General features: G+C 46.6%; 1 protein-coding gene across 4 annotated transcripts in view; it reads left to right on the forward strand.

The window, feature by feature from the left end:
* The window catches only part of LOC132389930 (uncharacterized), a 43425-nt gene extending 27744 nt beyond the window's left edge, over positions 1–15681 (forward strand). The window contains exons 1-2 of one of the 4 annotated variants that reach the window (XM_059962498.1): positions 1291–1331; positions 13429–15681. In XM_059962498.1, coding sequence (XP_059818481.1) covers positions 14624–15310 — 687 coding nt within the window. In that variant the 5' untranslated portion in view covers positions 1291–1331; positions 13429–14623 and the 3' untranslated portion in view covers positions 15311–15681. Of the gene's footprint in view, positions 1–1290; positions 1332–7400; positions 7680–10172; positions 10196–13428 lie in introns of those variants that run through there. The other 3 variants (XM_059962497.1, XM_059962499.1, XM_059962496.1) reach the window with 3 other exon arrangements.
* The last annotated feature ends 5123 nt before the right edge of the window (positions 15682–20804 follow it).

The following is a 20804-nucleotide window of genomic DNA, read 5'->3' on the forward strand; positions in this document are numbered from 1 at the left end:
AGGAGTGGTTAAAGGAAAACATTGGAGCTGGAGGTCTTCGATTAGTGGAGTTTCACAGCGATCTATTATGGGACCTCTGCTGCTTGTAATGTCTCTAGATGTCCTGGATGAAAATGTAGATGGATTCGTTAGTAAATTAGCAGATGATACCAGGATTGACGGAGCTGTGGATAGTACAAGGGAGTGGCAATAAATACAACAAAATATAGATCAGTTGCAGATATAGGCTGAGAAATGGCAGATGGAATTTGACCCAGAGAAATGTGAGGAACTGCAACTCTGCAGGGCAAATGCAAAGAGACAGAACTCTGTTATGGACAAGGTCTTTTAGAGTGTTGCTGAGCAGAGATCATGGCATCCCCATTCATTGCTAGTTGAATGTAGCTACACAGGTTGATATGTTGCTTCAGAGAAGCTTACAGAATGCTTTCATTTATTTGTCCAGGTACTGAGTTCAAAATTCATGTTCCAACTTGGTAAAACTCTCGTTGGGCCACGTCAGGATCACTGCATAAAGTTCTGGTGGCCCCACACTTGGAAGGATGTGGAGGCTCAGTAGAGGGTGCAGAGTATGTTTACCAGGATGCTGCCTCAGTTAAAGGGTGTGTACTATCACAAGAGGGGTAATAAAATAGTTGTTTTCACTGCAACTCCAGAGACTGAGAGGTGATCTGATGCAGAAAGATGGAGGGATTTGGACATGGTGTAGGTAGGAGGGATTAGTGGGTTTGGTTTACCAATGACGGACTGGGCCATATTTACTACTACTGACAGGCTTTTCCGTACAATGGCATTGATGCTTCCATATCAGGCCACGAGAAAACCAGTCAATAAACTCTCTAACAAACAACTGTGGAAATTTGTAAATGTTTCAGCTAACATGTCAAATTTTGTCAAGCTTCCAAGAAAGTATAGCGTTTTTGGTGACATTCAAAATCTACTCAAATTTCTATTGAAATATAGCCGCCGAAATACCTTCTTTACCACAGCATAAATATGTTGGGTCCAGGTTAGGTCCTCGGATATTTTCACACCCAGGAACTTAGCTCCCTCATTTAATTTCTGATCCCTCCATGAGGATTGGCGTGTGTTATTCTCTCAACTATTTTCTGTCACCTGTCCTCATACCTGAACCCTTTTCAGTGCAACAGCACTCCAGAAAGCATGCTGTGGAATTCTTCCATGGGCAACAAAGTCAATAGTCTGAGATAACGGAGCTGCAAGCTGAATTCACTGTTCTTTGTTTCTTGTCAATTCACAGGAAAATATGTGCTAAAGTCTGAGATGCATATTCCCACATAGCTGTCCAGAACACAGCAGGTAACCGTTTGGTAAGTAAAGATCTGTTAAGAGCTCGTAAGAACAATGCATTCCAGTCATCCACAACTCTCTGAGTCAAAAGCCTACCTCTCATGTGCCCCTTGAACCCATGCCTTCTCACTCTAGATGCCTGCCCTTTGGTATTTGACATTTCAACCACGGGAAACAGATACTCCCTGTCTAATCTATCTGTGCCTCTTTTAATCTTATAAGCTTTTATCTGATCCCGCCTCAGTCTCTGGTGTTCCAGAGAAAACATTTCAGCTTCCTTTCCAATTGTATCCAGTCTCAATTGTAAGCCAAGCTGATGCTAAGGAAATACACCTCCAGAAATATGATTTTGATTTCTGCAATGAGTATGTGTGCGTATGGCAAATATCCATCAGCATTTCCTGGTGAATGATTCAGAGCACACGACTAATGATAAGAGGATGTTCATCATGACAATGGAGTTGTTTCCTTCTGTGTAATAAAGTACTTCAATTTGCTGCATCCGACTACCACTTCTGAGCTGTTATAATTTGAGAATGAAAAATGCTAAAAGTCCAAGTGCAACTATTTTATTTATATTTTCTGCCAATTACACTACTGACAGTTAGGGCAGAAATAAATGTCTTCCTTCTCTGGCCGTGGTCAGGGCTTTCTTCACCATGTCAGTAGCTTCCTCTTGGGTTTCAGTGCAGTCCAGTACACATCCCACGTGGAGACTGAGGAGAAGTCTTACACTCAGATCTAGAATAATTCTTCATTGCTGTTTCTGGAGCAGTTTGGTCTTACCAGTCAGAGTTGTTATTCCTTGGCTGAACGCCCAGACCCGTGGACCTCTCTTAGCCTGGCCTCTACTTATTGACCTATTTGGTACAGCTGATACTGCCGAGAGCCAAAGCGGAAGCCCCTGTCTCCAGACAACATAGAACTCGGGGTTATTGAGGCACAATGGCCTCCAAACCTAAAGCTTGTGGTCCTCTTTCAGGCCTTTATTTTTTGCTATCCCTTATTTTAAGCATTGGCACAATTTAACATTCATCATAAACCACTTCCTCCTGTATCCAAACCTTTATGAATCAGGTTTTCTATCCGATTCAATGTTAAATGTTTATTTTATAGCATTTTTATGGCTCCAAGCTTTCAGTAACAAATGAATATTGCTGACCTTGTATTGTAGATTGGGAATTGCACAGAGGGTTAGGATCACCTAAAGTCTGGATGGTGACAATCTTCAAACTTCCACGACTCTTCAGTCAGTGATAAATGGATGCTTTAGTTGTGTCAAAATAATTCGTCATCGGCTAAGCACTATCTCTGGGAGTCTATTTATTTACTCGTTGAATAATTCACGTCTTCCTGTTGGAATTCTTTGAGGAGAATACAAGTAGGATAGATAAATGGGATGCAGCGGATTTTGTTTATCTGGACGTTAGGAAGGCCTTTGACAAGTTACCACACAGATGGCTGATTACCAAAGTAAGAGCCCACGATATTACTAGAATGTTATTAACATTGTTAGGTCATTGGCTGATTGGTAAGAGGCAGCAATTGGGAATAAAATGTTCCTTTTCCGGTTACCTGCCAGTGGCCAGTGGTGTTCCACAGTGGTCGGTGTTGGGATCACTTCTTTTTTTTGCTGTATATAATGACTTATATGATAGAATAGATGGTTGTGTTGCCAAGTTTCAGATGTTAGAAAGATTCGTGGAAGGGCATGTAGTGTTGAGGAAACAAGTAGAATAGGAACATACAGAACATAGAATTGCAACAGCACAATACAGGCTCCTTGGTCCACAAAGCTGTGTCAAATATGCCCTTTCTTTAGAACTTTTGCATTATGCCGATGACCTTTTGCTTTATATTTTTAATGTTAAGACCTCATTATCTTTCGTATTTCCTTCATTCTCCTGTTTTTGCCAGTTTTCAGGACATAAAATAAATTTTCATAAGAATGAACATTTTCCTTTGAATAATTTGGTATCAATTAATAGCAACCTTACTTTTAAAATTGTAAGAAATCAATGTAAACACAAGGAAATCTGCAGATGCTGCTAATTCGAGAAACACACACAAGATGAAGGTGGAACGCAGCAGGCCAGGCAGCATGTATAGAAAGAAGCATTGTCGATGTTTCGGGCCGAGACCATTCGTCAGGACTAACTGAAAGAAAAGATAGAGATTTGAAAATAGGAGGTGGAGGGGGAAATGCAAAAATATAAGAAAAGACCTGAGCGCGTAGGTTGAAGCAAAAAGCTAGAGAGTTGATTGGCAAAAGGGATACAGGGCTGGAGAAGGAAAAGGAACATGGGACGGGAGGCCTAGGGAGAAAGAAAGGTGGAGAGGAACACCAGAGTGAGATGGAGAACAGGCAGCATGATGGACAGAGAGAGAACAGAAAGTGGCGGGGGGGGGGGAAATAACTAAATCAGGGCTAGGGTAAGAAGGCGAGGGGCATTAACGAAAGTTAGAGAAGTCAATGTTCATGCCATCAAGTTGGATGCTGCCCAGATGGTATATAGAAAAAGGAAGACATCTCCTTCGTCCTGGAATGAAAATCCTCATCCCAAGAGCAGATGCGGCGGAGACGCAGGAATTGCGAAGAGGGGATGACATTTTTGCAAGAAACATGGTGGGAATTCAAATAGTCCAGGTAGCTGTAAGATTCAGTCGGCTTATAGAAGATATGTGTAGATAAGCCGTCTCCAGAGATGGAGACAGGAAGATCAAGAAAGGGGAGGGAGTTGTCGGAAATGGACCAGGTAAATTTGAGAACAGGATGGAAGTTGGAGGGAAAGTTAATGAAATCAACGTGTTCAGCATGCGTGCAGAAAGCAGCACCAATGCAGTCTTCGATGTAGCGAAGGAAAAGAGGGGGGCAGATACTCATATAGGCTTGGAACATGGACTGCTCCACAAAGCCAACAGGAAGGCTGACGTAGATGGGAACCATGCGGGTGCCCCTGGCTGCACCTTTGGTATGGAGGAATTGGGAGGAGCCAAAGGACAAATTATTGAGAGTGAGAACGAATTCCTCTAGACGGAGTTTAGTGGTGATAGACGGGAATTGGTTTGGTCTGGAATCCAAAAATAATCGGAGAGCTTTAAGACCTTCTTGGTGGGGGATGGAGGTATATAGGGACTGCACGTCTATTGCGAAAATAAAGCAGTGGGGGGCAATAGAACTAAAAATCACTGAAAAAAATTCAGAACATGAGAAGTGTCACGAACATAGGTGAGAAGGGATTGAACAAGGTTGGATAAAACAGTGTCAGGATACACAGAAATGAGTCCGGTCGGGCAGAAGCAAGCTGAGACAATAGGTCTACCTGGACAGGCAGGATTGTGGATCTTGTACAGGAGGCTGAGACGGGAAGTACGGGGTGTGGGAACTATGAGATTGGTGGCAGGGGATGGGAGCTCCCCTGAGCTGACAAGGTTGGTGATGGTGTGGGAGACAGTGGCCTGGTGCTCCTTAGTAGGGTCATGATCGAGGTGTAAGTAAGAGGAGGTATCAGTGAGTTGTCGCTGTGCCTCGGCCATGTAGAGGTCGGTACACAAGGCCACAACAGCGCCCCCTTATCAGCGGGTTTGATACTGAGTTTGGGGTTGGTGCGGAGGGAGTGGAGAGCAGAGCGTTCGGAAGAAGTGAGGTTGGAAGTGGAACAAGGTGCGGTGAAGTCCAGATGGTTGATGTTCCGTCAGCAGCTAGCAATAAAGAGATCCAGAGCAGGCAGAAGACCAGAGCGGGGTGTCCATGAAGAGGAGTTTGGTTGAAGACGGGTCATCGGTGGGGGTGGGAGTCCTTGCCGAAGAATTAGGCTCGTAGACGGAGCCGGCGGAAGAAAAGTTCAGCATCATGGCGTACGCCGAACTCGCTGAGGTGTGGGCGAAGGAGCACAAAGATGAGGTCTTTACTGAGGACAGAGCACTCTGCCTCAGAGAGTTGAATGTCGGAGGGGATGGTAAATACCCGGCACGGGTGAGAGATGGGATCACGGGGAGAGGCTGTTGAAGTCGGTGGAGAGGGGAGGATTAGGGTGAGAGGAAGGTGGAGCCTCTGAGGGTCCAGGAGCTGACGATGGGATTGAGGGAGAGGGGAATGCAGAGTGGTGCTTGGGGAAGGTCAGGCAGGAGTCACAACCGCTGCACGTGAAGACCCGGCCTGGTGTTCAAGGCTGGGGTCGCAGTTGGGGTCTGCGCAATCGCGTTGAAGGTGTCCATGGTCGTTGGAACTGGCATTGATGATGCTGGAGTCCGGGTTTTGAATATGCCCTGGGTTGCTGTGGCAGCCGAGATCGACGGCGGGGCCATTCCATGGTCTTTGGAACCAGTATTGATGGTGCTGGAGTCCGGGTATGAGAGAGTGTGAGATGTTTGAGAGAGCCATGGTTTTCAAGGGACATTGGAAGATTATTTCGAAAAAGAGAAAGGTCTATAATAAATATAGGCAGCATGGTGGAAATGACGTGTTTGAGGAATATAAAGAATATAAATAAATCTTAAGGAAGAAAATAGAAAAGCTAAAAGAAGATACGAGGTTGCTTTGGCAAGTATGGTGAAAATAAATCCTAAAGGTTTCTACAGTTATATCAATAGCAAAAGGATAGTAAGGGAGAAAATTGGTCCCTTAGAGAATCAGAGTGGACAGCTATATGTGGAGCCAAACGAGATGGGGTCGATTTTGAACAATTTATTTTCTTCGGTATTCAATAAGGAGAAGGATATTGTATCGTGTAAGATAAGGGAAACAAGTATAGTAGTGGTTTGGAAACTATGATGACTAAAAAAGAGGAAGTACTGGCGCTTTTAACGAATATAAAATGGCAAAAGCCTTCGGGTCCTGACAGGATTTCCCCTAGGACCTTTAGGGAAGTTAGTGTAGATACAGCTGGGCTGTGACAGAAATATTTCAAATGTCGTTAGAGACGGTCATCCCTACTTCGATGCACACCGCTAATTCTGAGACACCTCTGGTGCCTGACTGCATCGGTCTTGACCATTGGTCTGGAATCATCAGCTGCGTGGAGAGCATTCACCCCTGCATGGGCAACAGCTTGCTTTATGTATCGTACTACCCTGACTTGCATATTGACTTTCATCCGCGAAGGTACAATATCCATGGTCGAACCTGACCAGCGGAGGGCCATCAACAGCATGTCTGACTATGGCCTCCTCTCCTGCTGCGATGAGGCCAAGTAAAGGTTGAATGAACAACACCTCATATTCCGATTGTGTAGCCTCCAATCTCGACGGCATGAACATTGATTTCTTCAAATTCAAGAAATGAATATCCTGTGCTTCTTCCCCCCATTCTTCCTCAACGTTCCTTTGGATCCCCCCGCCCCATTCTGGTGGCTATTTACTCCTTCACTTCCCCTCACGCACCGCCATGACCTCCTCATCAATTCTGTCTGGCACTCCATCTCTTTTGTGTAATCCCGTGGTCCTGCGTCTCTCCTTTCTCTTCATCTCTTTGCCTTTTCTGCCTGTCACTCAGCTCTTCACATAATCGTTCCTCCAGAAACCAGACCCCTCCCGCACTCACTTGTCCTTCTACTCCTCCCCCATCACCTAATTCTGGCTTTTGTCTCTTTCTCTTTAATGAGAATGAAGGTTCCCAGCCCGAGCTGTCGACTGGTTGCTGAGTTCCTCCAACATTCTCTGTGTGTTTGCTTCTGTTTGTTTATTGATTAAAATAATCAGACTGGTACAGTGGAAGAGGAATTTGTGGAATGGTCAGAGACAGTTTCATACATTAGTTTATTTACCCAGGAACATGCCATTTCAGTTGTAATCTGTGTAAAGAGGTGGTATTACAGAGAGTTCTTGCGGTGAAGGATCCTGAATATGAGCAGTGGCAGATGTTTAAGGAGAAGGTTCGTTAAAGCCGACATTTATCCCGATCAGACAGAGGAATCACAGAGAGCAAACAGCCGTCTGTGGTTAAAAGAGTTCAAGGTAAATATTAACTCAGAGAACAAACAAAGAGGCAACGACAGGGTGGACAAAACAGTCGGGATTTTTCCAGTAACTCATGATGCGACAAAAGATAAAAATATCAAGGAAAAACAGATTAGTTAACTCAATAATTTCCATTAGTGTTTTCAGTGGGGACACAGCAAACATCCTACAGATATCTAACGGTGACATCTCAATGCTGTGCCATAATGTGTAGCAATCACCATCAGGGGTGATAAACTAATGGGACTAAAAGCAAAAATATCCAGTTCCCAACGACCTGCACCAGACGGTTTCACAGGAAGGCTGGAGAGAAAGTAGAGACATTGGAATCTGTCAAAAATCACTGTTACAGAAAGGTCCCAGTGGAGTTGAAAACCATTGCTGAAGGGTGGAAGAGAAAGGAAAACAAAGTAGGTAACTGTACTGGAGTCTATAATCTGTGAAGAAATGACAAGTCATTTAGAAAAGTTTAATGTCATTGAACTAAACCAAGAGGGTTTACAGTCAGATTCAGACAGCACAGAAACAAGTCTTCAGCTCAAATGGTCCACACTGACCAAAATTCCCATCTGAGCTTCTGGTCTGTAACCGCCTCACAACGATATTATGAACAATGTTATCCTCCGTCCTTGTCCCATTTCCCACCTTTTGACCCATATCCTTCAAAACCTTTCCTTCCCATTAGCCTGTCCGAGTACTGCTTCAATGTACCTGATTCAACCACTCCCCCAGTAGCTCATTCCATTTGCTGTCCAGCCTGTGTTTGGAAATGTTGTCCTTCAGGTTCCTATTAGATCTCCTCTTACACCAATGCCTTCCGGTTCCTGATTCCCCAACACTGGCAGAAAGACTGTTTTATTCGACCCAAACTGCAATACACCTCTGCAATACCAGCACTCATTCTCTGACATTCCAGGGAAAATTGTCCAAAACACCTTTCACAATTCAGTCCTTTGAGATCCAGTCACATCCCAGTAAATCTCCTCTGCACTCTTTCCAGCTGATTGGTGTCTGTCATACAGCAGGGCGACCTGAACTAAACACTATTTGCAAAATACGGCGAAACCAACGTGGTGTACATCTGCACCATTTCTTCCCAGCTTCTATATTCGGTGCCCTGACTGAAGAACAGTGTTCCAAACCCCTCTTCACCACCCTGTCCATCTGGAACCTGGTCTTGGACCCTGTAACCTGGGTTACTGAATATTAAAACAACACACAGAAAATGCCGGTGGAACACAGCAGGCCAGGCAGCATCTATTAGGAGAAGCACTGTCGACGTTTCGGGCCGAGACTCTTCACCCCACACTCAGGTTGGAGGAATAACACCTTATATACCAGCTGGTTAGCCTCCAACCTGATGGCATGAACATTGACTTCTCTAACTTCCGTTAATGCACCTTCTTACCCCATCCCTGACATATTTAGTTTTTTTCCGCTTTCTCCCTTTATTTTTTCTTTCTCTCTCTGCGCATCACTCTGCCTGTTCTCCATCTCCCTCTGGTGCTCCCCTCCCCTTTTCTTTCTCACTCGGCATCCCGTCCCATGATCCTTTCCCTTCTCGAGCTCTGTAACCCTTTTACCAATCACCTCTCTGGCTCTCAGCTTCACCCCACCCCCTCCGGTCTTCTCCTGACATTTTGCATTCCCCCCCCCCACTTTCAAATCTCTTACTATCTTTCCGTTCAGTTAGTCCTGACGAAGGGTCTCGGCCCGAAACTTCGACAGCCCTTCTCCCGATAGATGCTGCCTCGCCTGTTGCGTTCCACCAGCATTCTGTGTGATACCAGAGTTTTGAGACTTCATAGGGGAAGTTGGAGAAGTGTGTCTTTGTACTTTCAGGGGCAATTACCACATGTAAGGCAAGTGCACAAGACAAGAGCTCTGTGCTGGGAAGGAAGTGTGTTAATATTGATTGAAGTCAGGTTATCATACTGAGACAGAATAACGTGTAAGGAGGATATAATTGGTGGAGTTTTCCAGGGACCAGTTCTGGATCATCAATGACTTATTGATATTAATGACCCGATGGAAGGGCAGAATGTGCGGAATCCACGGTGTCAATGATGGGGAACGTGATGAGGGGACGTGATGCGATTGAACATTTGGTCTCTCCAACAAGACATGGGGAAGCTGGTGAGAAGAATACTTGGTAAATGAAGCTTAATGTGGTAAAGTGTGATGGCATGCAGAGAAGCAGGAGGAAACAAAAGTCAGACAATTATTTATGTAGAGATAAATTGTCAATGAGAGAAATAGAGAGGCGGCAATGTGTTCTCCTGCACAACAAAGTAGAGATGGGTGTAGTGAGTGGTTCATAAAAACATATATGACCAAGGTTCAGAGGTGAATGGTTCATTGATATTTATTGCTGTAGAGAAATAGAGAGGTTTTGTTACAGTGTCAGACAAATGCACAATGATGGATTTTGGAAAGTTAAAGCAGGTTTTGAAACAGACAGAGAACAATAGGTTCCTGAGGATTGTTGACGAAAAGAAAGACTTGGGGTACAGGTACATAATTTCATGAAGGTGCCAACACAGGTAGACAAGGTTGTGAAGAAGGTGCACGTCATGCTTGCCTTCATCGGCAAAAGGCTTTGGGAGGAGCTGGGACATCATAATACAGTTGTACAAATCAATAATGAAACCACATCAGGAGTACCCTGTGCAGTTCTGGTCACCACGAGAGGAAGGATGTGGTTAAGCTGAAACGATGCAAAAACGATTCACAGGAATGTTACCTGGACCGCGGGATTCAGTTACAAGGAAAGATCATACTGACTTGGACTGTTTTCCACGAAGTGAAGGAGGCTGACAGGTGAAATGGTAGAAGTTTATAAAACTAAGAGAGGAGTAGACAAGCAGAATCACTTACCCAGCGTGCAAGTATCAAATATGACAAGGTGCAACTTTAAAATGCCAAGGTGAGTACTTAAAGGTGGACATTAGTGGAGGTAAGATTAGTGTCTCCATAAAAAGGGAGGGTGGGGAATAAATCGATCAGGGATGGGCTACGAAAGGGAGGAAGGTTATTAACGGGTTAGAAAAAATCAATGTTCATTCCATCAGGTTGGAGGCTACCCAGACGGAATATGCGGTGTTGTTCCTCTAACCTGAGTGTGGCTTCAACGTGATAGTAGAGGAGTCGTGGATAGACATATCAGAATGGGAATGGGACGCGGAATTAAAATATGGGGCCACTAGGAGGTGCTGCTTTCTCTGGCTTTTCATGTCTATCCACGGTCCCAGAACAGGAACACTGCAATCCAGTAACGTTGCTCAGTCTCCTTCATCCTTCAACGCTGGCAGATGGTATTTATTTGGTACTACATATGCCGAATTGTAATAACCCCTTGACAGCGTTTGTTCAGCCTGCCAGCCGACTCTGTATCTGCCATCAGCAGAAGTTGTGATATTACTGGTGACATAGCTTTTGTCCGTACAGTTAGCTAAATCTGATCCCATTACCCCGTAGTTGCAATAACAGACTTCACGCTCATTCTCGTGAAGTAGTTTCAGAGATTAGGATTCGTGCAGTCCATTATAAGAAATTTAATGTCAGCGTTCAAAACAGTTCCATTGGCAAGAGTAATTTCTCTGGGCAGTTCAGACCAGTGCTCCCTTCACAGATCTAACATTGCTACTAAAGTAAAACACAGACTCAATCTTGCCCAAACCTCAGCACCTGCAACTGGCTTTCGCACGGCGCTGATATCGATCGAAGCTTGTGTCTTCCTTGCTCTCAGCAAAGGATCGGCTATCTCGCCTCGGTTCAGCCACATCGAATTGTCTTCAATTCCAAAAGGAAGTTACAGACTATACACACAAATGGTCTACACACACAAATTGCTTGAAGAACTCAGCAGGCCAGACAGCATTAACAGAAGAAGTACTTTTTTTTCCAAAGATGCTGCCTGACCTGCGAAGCTCCTCCAGCATTTTGAGTTTGTTGCTCGAATTTCCAGCAGCTGTAGATTTCCTCTTGTTTGCCAATTGCGATGATCGTTTGTCAGCAAACGTGTGGTGAAAAAACAGCGCAGAACCTCAGGATACTGACCACCACCCCTTTCTAGTGAAGATGCAAACCATCCCTTTGGTATCGATCACCCCTGCACAGATGAAGTCCCAGTGATTGGGTCAATGCAAGTCGCCTTTTTCCACGGGGGTTGGGAGGTACTACAACCAGAGGGCATTAGTTAAGGATGATGGGTGAAAGTTTAAGGAGAACAGGAAAGGAAAATTCTTCACTCAGATGGTTGGGAGAGTGTTGGAACGAGCTGCCAGAATGAGTGTTGCATGCAAGTTTGATTTCAATATTTAAGAGAAGTTCGGGTAGATGCGTGTGAACGATCCCTGCTAAAAGCAGAGAGGGGTAGAGAGGGAACGATGTCCTTAGTGGTGGGGTCCTGTTGAAGGTGGCGGAAGTTGCGTAGGATAATATGCTGGTTCCGGAGGCTGGTGTGGTGGTCTGGCGGGGTCAGCAACCCATTGTGCTTTCCCCTTAGATTCCTTCTTCTCCTCTCCTGCCTAACCCCGCCCTGCTTCCCCTCCCCACCCTTGATCGTTCCTCTGATTCGTTTTCCACCATCTTCTTCATAGTGCCCCTGCCCCCTGCTTCTTTAGACCTGACGAAGGTTCTCGACCAGAAACATTGACTGCTTTTTTCAACTGATGCTGCCGGCCCTGCTGAGCTCATCCAGCTTTTTTGTACGTCCGGTAAATGGTTGACTCGTGCATAAGTCTTTACATTAATTCTTACTCATAGACTCAACTCACATCGGTAAAGGCATATTTTTTTTGAGGTTTGCAAAATGGCTTTGTGTGGGTGAGATTATAGTTTACAAACCTGATCACATTGTTTATGAAAAATGGTTGATTGATGAAGCCCGGGGTGGATATTGTATTAGTCGAATTTGAAAAGCTTACAACAAGGCCTCTCAAGGTGGTTCGGAGGGAGATTCCCTTTGTGTCTGACCCCGGGAGTGTGTGATGGGACGGGGTGGAGGGAGATTCACTCTGTGTCTGACCCCGGGAGTGTGTGATGGGACGGTGAGGAGGGAGATTCACTCTGTGTCTGACCCCGGGAGTGTGTGATGGGACGGGGTGGAGGGAGATTCACTCTGTGTCTGACCCCGGGAGTGTGTGATGGGACGGTGAGGAGGGAGATTCACTCTGTGTCTGACCCCGGGAGTGTGTGATGGGACGGGGTGGAGGGAGATTCACTCTGTGTCTGACACCGGGAGGGTGTGATGGGACGGTGTGGAGGGAGATTCCCTCTGTATCTGACCCCGGGAGTGTGTGCTGGGATGGTGTGGAGGGAGATTCACTCTGTGTCTGACTCCGGGAGTGTGTGATGGGACGGGGTGGAGAGAGATTCACTCTGTGTCTGATCCCGGGATTGTGTGCTGGGATGGTGTGGAGGGAGATTTACTCTGTGTCTGACTCCGGGAGTGTGTGATGGGACGGGGTGGAGGGAGATTCACTCTGTGTCTGACACCGGGATTGTGTGCTGGGATGGTGTGGAGGGAGATTTACTCTGTGTCTGACTCCGGGAGTGTGTGATGGGACGGGGTGGAGGGAGATTCACTCTGTGTCTGACACCGAGAGGGTGTGATGGGACGGTGTGGAGGGAAATTCACTTTGTGTCTGACACCGGTAGTGTGTGATGGGACGGGGTGGAGGGAGATTCATTCTGTGTCTGACCACGGGAGTGTGTGATGGAACGGTGTGGAGGGAGATTCACTCTGCGTCTGACACCGGGAGTGTGTGATGGGACGGTGTGGAGGGAGATTCACTCTGTGTCTGACACCGGGATTGTGTGATGGGTCGGTGTGGAGGGAGATTCACTCTGTGTCTCGCCCCGGGAGTGTGTGATGGGACGGTGTGGAGGGGTTAACGATTCAATGCCTGACTCCGGGACGGACGGAGGGAGAATCACTGTTCCTTGTTCCTGAATTCCAGAGCATGCTTGTTCCAAGGACTGGATCAGAAATGAAGACCGGGGAGGGGGGGGGGGGACACGTCACGTGATGACGTAGGATCGGGACGCTGAAACCCAGCCCTCCCGTAAAAAAGTTAATCAATTAATGTTTAAGTGAAGAAAAGTTAATTAATACTTTTTTAAGGTTAGTTATAAATTACTTTGGATTGTTTTAAGCTATGCCTCATAAACAGTGGACGAAGAAAACTGCTACCGCGAAGACCGCTCATGTTGGAACAGAATCAAGGCCTACTTCTACTGAAGAACCGCGGACTCAGGTACAACACACCACCGGTGAAACAGAAAAGGAGAGTGCGGCAGCATCGGCCATTTCTAAAGGGAAAGATCAACGAGAACTGCGCAAGCGTAAAGGAACGAGCATGCGCAAAAGAGAGCAACCAGAACTACAAAACCCAGCAACGACTGAAACCGACAGTGAATCAAGTCTGAGAGAGAGGCGGACTCTCTGGAAAAATCAGACGAAGATGGAGAAGAAGAAGAAGAAGAAGATGAAAGTTCCTCTGAAAATACAAAAAAGATTTTGAGGCAAATAATGCATAAATTAAATGCATTAAAAGTAATTAAAAGTAACCAAAAAGTAATTAAAGAAAACAATAACAAATATGGAGGCTATGTTTGATAAAATGACAAAGAAACAGGAAAAAATGGAAAAGAAAATTACAGATTTGGACGTCAAAATGGAAGAAATAGATGGAAGAATGAAGAAGATGGAAGATGATAATGATGCCTGGACATCAGAAAGAAAACAACTCGTGGGAAAAATTGATAAGCTTGAAAATTTTAGTAGACGCAACAATATTAAAATTGTTGGACTTAAAGAAGGTACCGAAGGAGAAGACCCAATAATTTGTTTTCAAAAATGGATTCCTGAGAAATTGGAAATGGGAGAAGAAACTTTAATTGAAATTGAAAGGGTGCACAGAGCCTTAAGACCAAGATCTCAAGATGATCAAAATCCGCGATCAATTTTGATAAGATGTTTAAGATACCAGGATAAAGAAAAGATTTTGAGGGCGGCTGCCCAGGGTGCTAAAAGAAGAAAAGGTCCGTTGATGATAGCAGAGAAACCAGTTCTTTTTTATCCTGATATAAGTTATTGTGGCGGCTCATTTCCTAGCGTATGCGAACCGACTCACAATTAGATAGCCTACGGGGGTTTGCGAGCACAGAGCTTTGGAGCCTCTTCGCCATGGGGGGCCGGTTGACAGAGGCTTAAAAGTGAGGCTGAAGTTTTCGTATAAAGTTTTTCCTTCGACTGCAGTTACCGACTCCGTGTCGTAATTTTAGCGCTGCTTGTAGCACACCGCTACAATTGGTGACCCCGACGGTCCAAACGATTTTTGGACCAGAAATGACCGACGCCGCCTCTGTTCATGCGGTTTCGTTGAAACTGCCGGGTTTCTGGACACAGCGCCCGGACCTATGGTTCCAGCAAGCCGAAGCCCAATTCCACGTTCGCCGGATCACCTCAGAAGACACCCGCTACTACTACGTGGTGGGCTCCCTCGACCAGGACACAGCTGCCCAGGTCGCGGAGTTCGTACAGTCGCCCCCGGCAGACGGCAAGTACACGGAATTCAAAGCCCTGCTCCTCAGGACTTTCGGACTCTCACGGCGCGAGCGGGCTGCCCGTTTACTGCACCTGGACGGCTTGGGCGACAGACCTCCATCGGCTTTAATGAATGAGATGTTGTCTCTGGCCGAGGGACACACAGGCCTCATGTTTGAGCAGGCATTCCTGGAGCAGCTGCCCGAGGACATACGCCTGCTGCTGTCCGACGCGGATTTCAGTGACCCCCGGAAGGTGGCAGCCCGGGCGGACTTGCTGTGGAACGCCAAAAAGGTGAGCGGGGCGTCCATCGCACAGATCTCCCAGCCACGCTCCCGGCAGCAAACCAGTCCAGGCCCGGCCGCAGAGCCCACTAACCCCCGGCCCAATGACCACTGGTGCTTCTACCACCAGCGGTGGGGCGCAGAAGCCCGCCGTTGCCGCCCGCCCTGCAAGTTCCCGGGAAACGCCAGGGCCAGCCGCCGCTGATGGCTACGGCGGCTGGCCATCGGGATAGCCTCCTGTATGTGTGGGATAGCAGGTCGGGACGCCGCTTTTTGGTCGATACTGGGGCTGAGGTCAGCGTTTTACCTCCGACGAGTTACGACACCCGCAGCAGGGCACCGGGTCCCCCCCTGAGGGCCGTGAATGGCAGCACAGTAAGGACCTATGGCACCCGTCAGGTGCAGCTACAGTTCGGCCCCAGCCAGTTCACGTGGGACTTCACACTGGCCGCCGTAGCCCAACCGCTTCTGGGTGCGGATTTTTTGCGAGCTCACAGCCTGCTGGTTGACCTGCCCAGGAAGAGACTGGTACACGCCGAGACCTTTCAGACGTTCTCCCTGGGCGCGGCCCAGTTGCCAGCCCCTCACCTCGGCTCCATCACGCTGTCCGACAACGACTTCACCAGGGTCCTGGCGGAGTTCCCATCGGTTCTGGCACCGCAGTTCACAGCAGCCATGCCCAGGCACGGCGTACAGCACCACATCCCGACACAGGGACCACCCCTCCATGCCCGTGCTCGGCGGCTTCCCCCGGACAAGCTCCGACTGGCGAAGGAGGAGTTCCAGAGAATGGAGGAATTGGGGATCATCCGGCGGTCCGACAGCCCCTGGGCTTCCCCCCTGCACATGGTGCCCAAAGCGACGGGGGGCTGGAGACCGTGCGGCGACTACCGCAGGCTGAACGAGGCTACCACACCGGACCGCTACCCTGTGCCGCACATTCAGGACTTTGCGGCAAACCTGCACGGCGCCCGGATCTTCTCCAAGGTCGACCTTGTCCGAGGGTACCATCAAATCCCGATGCATCCTGACGACGTCCCCAAAACGGCTCTCATCACCCCGTTTGGCCTCTTCGAGTTCCTCCGCATGCCGTTCGGCCTGAAGAATGCCGCACAGACGTTCCAGCGGTTAATGGACGCGGTGGGACGGGACCTGGACTTCGCGTTCATCTATTTGGATGACATCCTCATAGCCAGCGGCAGTCGTCAGGAGCATCTGTCCCACCTCCGTCAACTCTGCGCCCGACTGAGTGAGTACGGTCTTACAATCAACCCTGCCAAATGCCAGTTCGGACTTGATACCATTAACTTCCTGGGCCACAGGATTACTAAAGACGGGGCGACCCCTCTGCCCGCTAAGGTAGATGCGGTCCGCCACTTCCCCCGACCCACCACGATCAAAGGCCTTCAGGAATTCGTAGGTATGGTCAATTTCTACCGCCGCTTCCTCCCTTCAGCTGCCCGGATCATGCGCCCCCTGTTCGCCCTGATGTCGGGTCCGAGCAAGAACATTACCTGGGACGAGGAGTCCGCCGCCGCTTTCGTTCAAACGAAGGAAGCTTTGGCTGACGCCGCAATGCTAGTACATCCCAGAATGGACACCCCTACCGCCCTCACAGTGGACGCATCAAACACGGCAGTCGGTGGGGTGCTGGAGCAACTCATCGCAGGTCGCTGGCAACCCCTGGCGTTTTTCAGCAAACACCTGCGGCCACCCGAGCTCAAGTACAGTGCTTTTGACCGGGAACTGTTGGCGCTCTACCTGGCAATCCGGCATTTCAGGTACTTCCTAGAAGGCCGGCCCTTCACCGCGTTCACGGACCACAAACCGCTTACCTTTGCGTTTAAGAAAGCATCCGACCCCTGGTCATCCCGCCAGCAACGCCACCTGTCCTACATCTCTGAATACACAACGGATGTCCGGCACGTCTCGGGTAAGGACAATGTCGTGGCGGATGCGCTCTCTCGCCCTACCGTTCATGCCCTTTCCCAAGGGGTAGACTTTGAGGCACTGGCAGAGGCACAGCAGGTAGATGAGGAGATTCCGAGTTACAGGACTGCAGTCTCTGGTTTGCAGCTCCAGGACTTCCCCGTGGGCCCAGGTGAGAGGACCCTACTCTGTGACGTCGCCACCGGCCGGCCCCGTCCGGTCGTCCCCGCAGCCTGGCGGCGACGTGTTTTCGACTCCATTCATAACTTGGCGCATCCCTCCATCCGGACAACTGTCCGGATGGTTTCCAGCAGGTTCGTTTGGCACGGACTCCGCAAACAGGTCAGTGAATGGGCCAGAACGTGCATGCACTGCCAGACGGCCAAGGTGCAGCGGCACACCAAAGCCCCACCGCAGCAGTTCCATCCCGCCCACCGGCGTTTCGACCACATTCATGTGGATATCGTGGGCCCCCTGCCAGTGTCGCGCGGAGCGCGTTACCTCCTGACTATCGTGGACCGGTTCACAAGATGGCCAGAGGCGGTCCCGCTCACCGACACCACCTCCGAATCTTGCGCCCGAGCCCTGCTCGCCACCTGGATATCCCGCTTTGGTGTACCAGCCCACATTACCTCCGACAGAGGCGCCCAGTTCACCTCCAGCCTGTGGTCAGCTATGGCCAGCCTTTTGGGGACTCAGCTGCACCACACCACTGCCTACCACCCACAGTCGAACGGGCTAGTGGAGCGTTTCCACCGTCACCTGAAGTCGGCCCTCATGGCCCGCCTGCGAGGAGCCAACTGGGCGGACGAGCTTCCCTGGGTCCTACTCGGCATTCGCACAGCGCCCAAGGACGACCTGCACGCCTCGTCGGCCGAGTTGGTATACGGCGCGCCCCTGGCCGTCCCCGGGGAGTTCCTACCAGCCCCAAGGGGGCAAAAGGAAGCTCCCGCAGCAGTCCTGGGCAGACTTCGCGAGAAGCTCGGTAACCTGGCCCCCATACCCACTTCACAGCATGGGCGGCACCCGACCTGCGTACCCAAAGACCTGCGGAACTGTAAGTTTGTGTTTGTACGAAGGGGCGGGCATCGGCCGCCGCTGCAGCGGCCATACGAGGGGCTGGACGTTGGGGGGAAGGAGGAGGTTTTCACGGTGGACCGCCTCAAGCCGGCCCATGTGGACCTGGCGCAACCGGCCGAGTTTCCGGCGCCTCGGCGCAGAGGCCGACCTCCCAAGCAGGTTCTGGCCCAGGCTGTGGACATTGGGGGGTGTATCGCCGGTTCTGGGGGGGGGGTTATGTGGCGGCTCATTTCCTAGCGTATGCGAACCGACTCACAATTAGATAGCCTACGGGGGTTTGCGAGCACAGAGCTTTGGAGCCTCTTCGCCATGGGGGGCCGGTTGACAGAGGCTTAAAAGTGAGGCTGAAGTTTTCGAATAAAGTTTTTCCTTCGACTTCAGTTACCGACTCCGTGTCGTAATTTTAGCGCTGCTTGTAGCACACCGCTACATTATAACCTTTTGAAGAGAAAGAAAGAATTTAATCCAGCTAAAAATGTTTTATGTGAAAAAGGTTATAAGTTTTTAATGCGTCACCCAGCAACACTGATAAATTTTTTGGAGGAAGGAAAAAGATTTTTTTCTGATTATCAAGATGCGGAGGTGTTTGCACAAAAACTTCCATCTCTTCGTTAATTAAACGTAGCGATTTCTAAATGTAATGGTTAAAGACGAAGACAGAGAAAGCAAATGGAACTGATGGACATTTAAGGACGATATAAGAGAGAAAAGTAAAATTTTAGAAATATTAATTGAGAATAGTATGTTTTTTATATATACTTTATATGTTGGGGGGGGCTGCGGAGCTTTGAATCGGTTACTACGGGATTCACGTGTGTAATCACGGCGATTGCCATGACCCGTACAATAGAGGGGGGTAATGTTGTGTTTTTTTTCTTTCACAACATTAGTAAGGGGGTATTTTGTTTTTTTCTTTATTTTCTATTTTTCTTCTATTGTTTTGCCTGGATGATTGGTGGGGACACACATAGCAACATGGTGACTTCTAAAAAGATTTCCCAGGATGCAATGAAAGTTGAAAGATTAGGTATTATTATAGATTGGAGTGACATAAATAAAAATAATGACTAATTTATTGATTTTTTTAAGTTTTAATGTTAGTGGGCTTAATGGACCAATAAAAAGAAAAAGAATTTTAACATATAATAAAAAAATGAAAATAGATATAGCTTTCTTACAAGAAACTCATTTAATGGATATAGAACATCAGAAATTAAAAAGAGACTGGGTTGGAAATGTTATTGCAGTTTCACTTAACTCAAAGGCAAGAGGAGTTGCAATTTTGGTTAATAAAAAATTACCAATTAAAATACAAAATATATTAATTGATTCGGCCGGAAGATATTTAATTATACATTGTCAATTTTTTTCAGAACTATGGACTCTTATGAATATTTATGCACCAAATGAAAATGATGTAAAATTTATATAGGAGGTCTTTTTGAATTTGGCTAACGCACATGATAAAATTTTAATAGGTGGAGATTTTAATATTTTGTTTAGATCCAGTTTTAGATACATCAATAAAGGCTATTACAAAATCAAAAGTAGCAAACTTAACTCTATCATTGATGAAAGATTTAAATTTGATTGCTATATGGAGAAGAATCAATCCAAAAGAAAGGGATTATTCATTTTATTCAAATAGACATAAAACATATTCAAGGATAGATTTTTTCCTATTATCAACAAATACTCAAGATAGAGTGAAAAATGTGGAATATAAAGCAAGAATATTGTCTGATCACTCTCCTTTAATAATGACAATGATAATGATAGATAAAGAGGAATCAATTTATAGATGGAGATTTAATTCAATTCTACTAAAACGTCAAGATTTTTGTGATTTTATGAGAAAGCAGATTCAGTTCTTTTTAGCTACAAATTTACATTCAGTTGATGATAAATTTATATTGTGGGAAACAATGATAGCATATTTGAGAGGCCAGATAATAAGTTATACTTCTAAAATTAAGAAGGAATATATGATAGAAATAGATCAATTGGAAAAAGAGTTTATAAAATTAGAAAAAGAATCTCAAAGAAATATGACAGAAGAAAAACGAAGGCAACTTATTAATAAGAAGTCAAAACATAATACACTCCAGACATATTGAACAGAAAAAGCAATTATGAGAACTAAACAGAGATATTATGAACTAGGTGAATTTCTTGCATGGCAGTTAAAAACAGATCAGATTTCTAAAACAATAAATGCAATTCGAACAAAAGTGAATGAAATTACTTATAAACCTCTAGAAATTAATGAGGCTTTTAAGAATTTTTATTCTGAGTTGTATAAATCAGAATCAAAGAATGATGACGTTAAGATAGAAGAATTTTTATCACAAATAACTCTTCCAAAATTAAATACAGAAGAACAGAAGGGATTAGGTATGCCTTTTACATTGAAGGAAGTTGAAGAAGCTTTGGGATCACTTCAAAGTAATAAATCTCCAGGAGAAGATGGTTTTCCACCTGAATTTTATAAAAAAAGTTTAAAGATTTATTAATTCCTCCTTTTATGGAGTTAATATATCAAGCGGAAAGAACGCATAAACTTCCAGAATCTTTTTCAACAGCTATTTTAATAGTATTGCCAAAAAAAGATAGAGACCTTTTAAAACCAACATCATATAGACCTATTTATTTATTAAACACCGATTATAAAATAACAGCAAATATCTTAT

Source organism: Hypanus sabinus, unplaced genomic scaffold (assembly GCF_030144855.1).
Source record: "Hypanus sabinus isolate sHypSab1 unplaced genomic scaffold, sHypSab1.hap1 scaffold_710, whole genome shotgun sequence".
NCBI classification, from domain to species: Eukaryota; Metazoa; Chordata; class Chondrichthyes; order Myliobatiformes; family Dasyatidae; genus Hypanus; species Hypanus sabinus.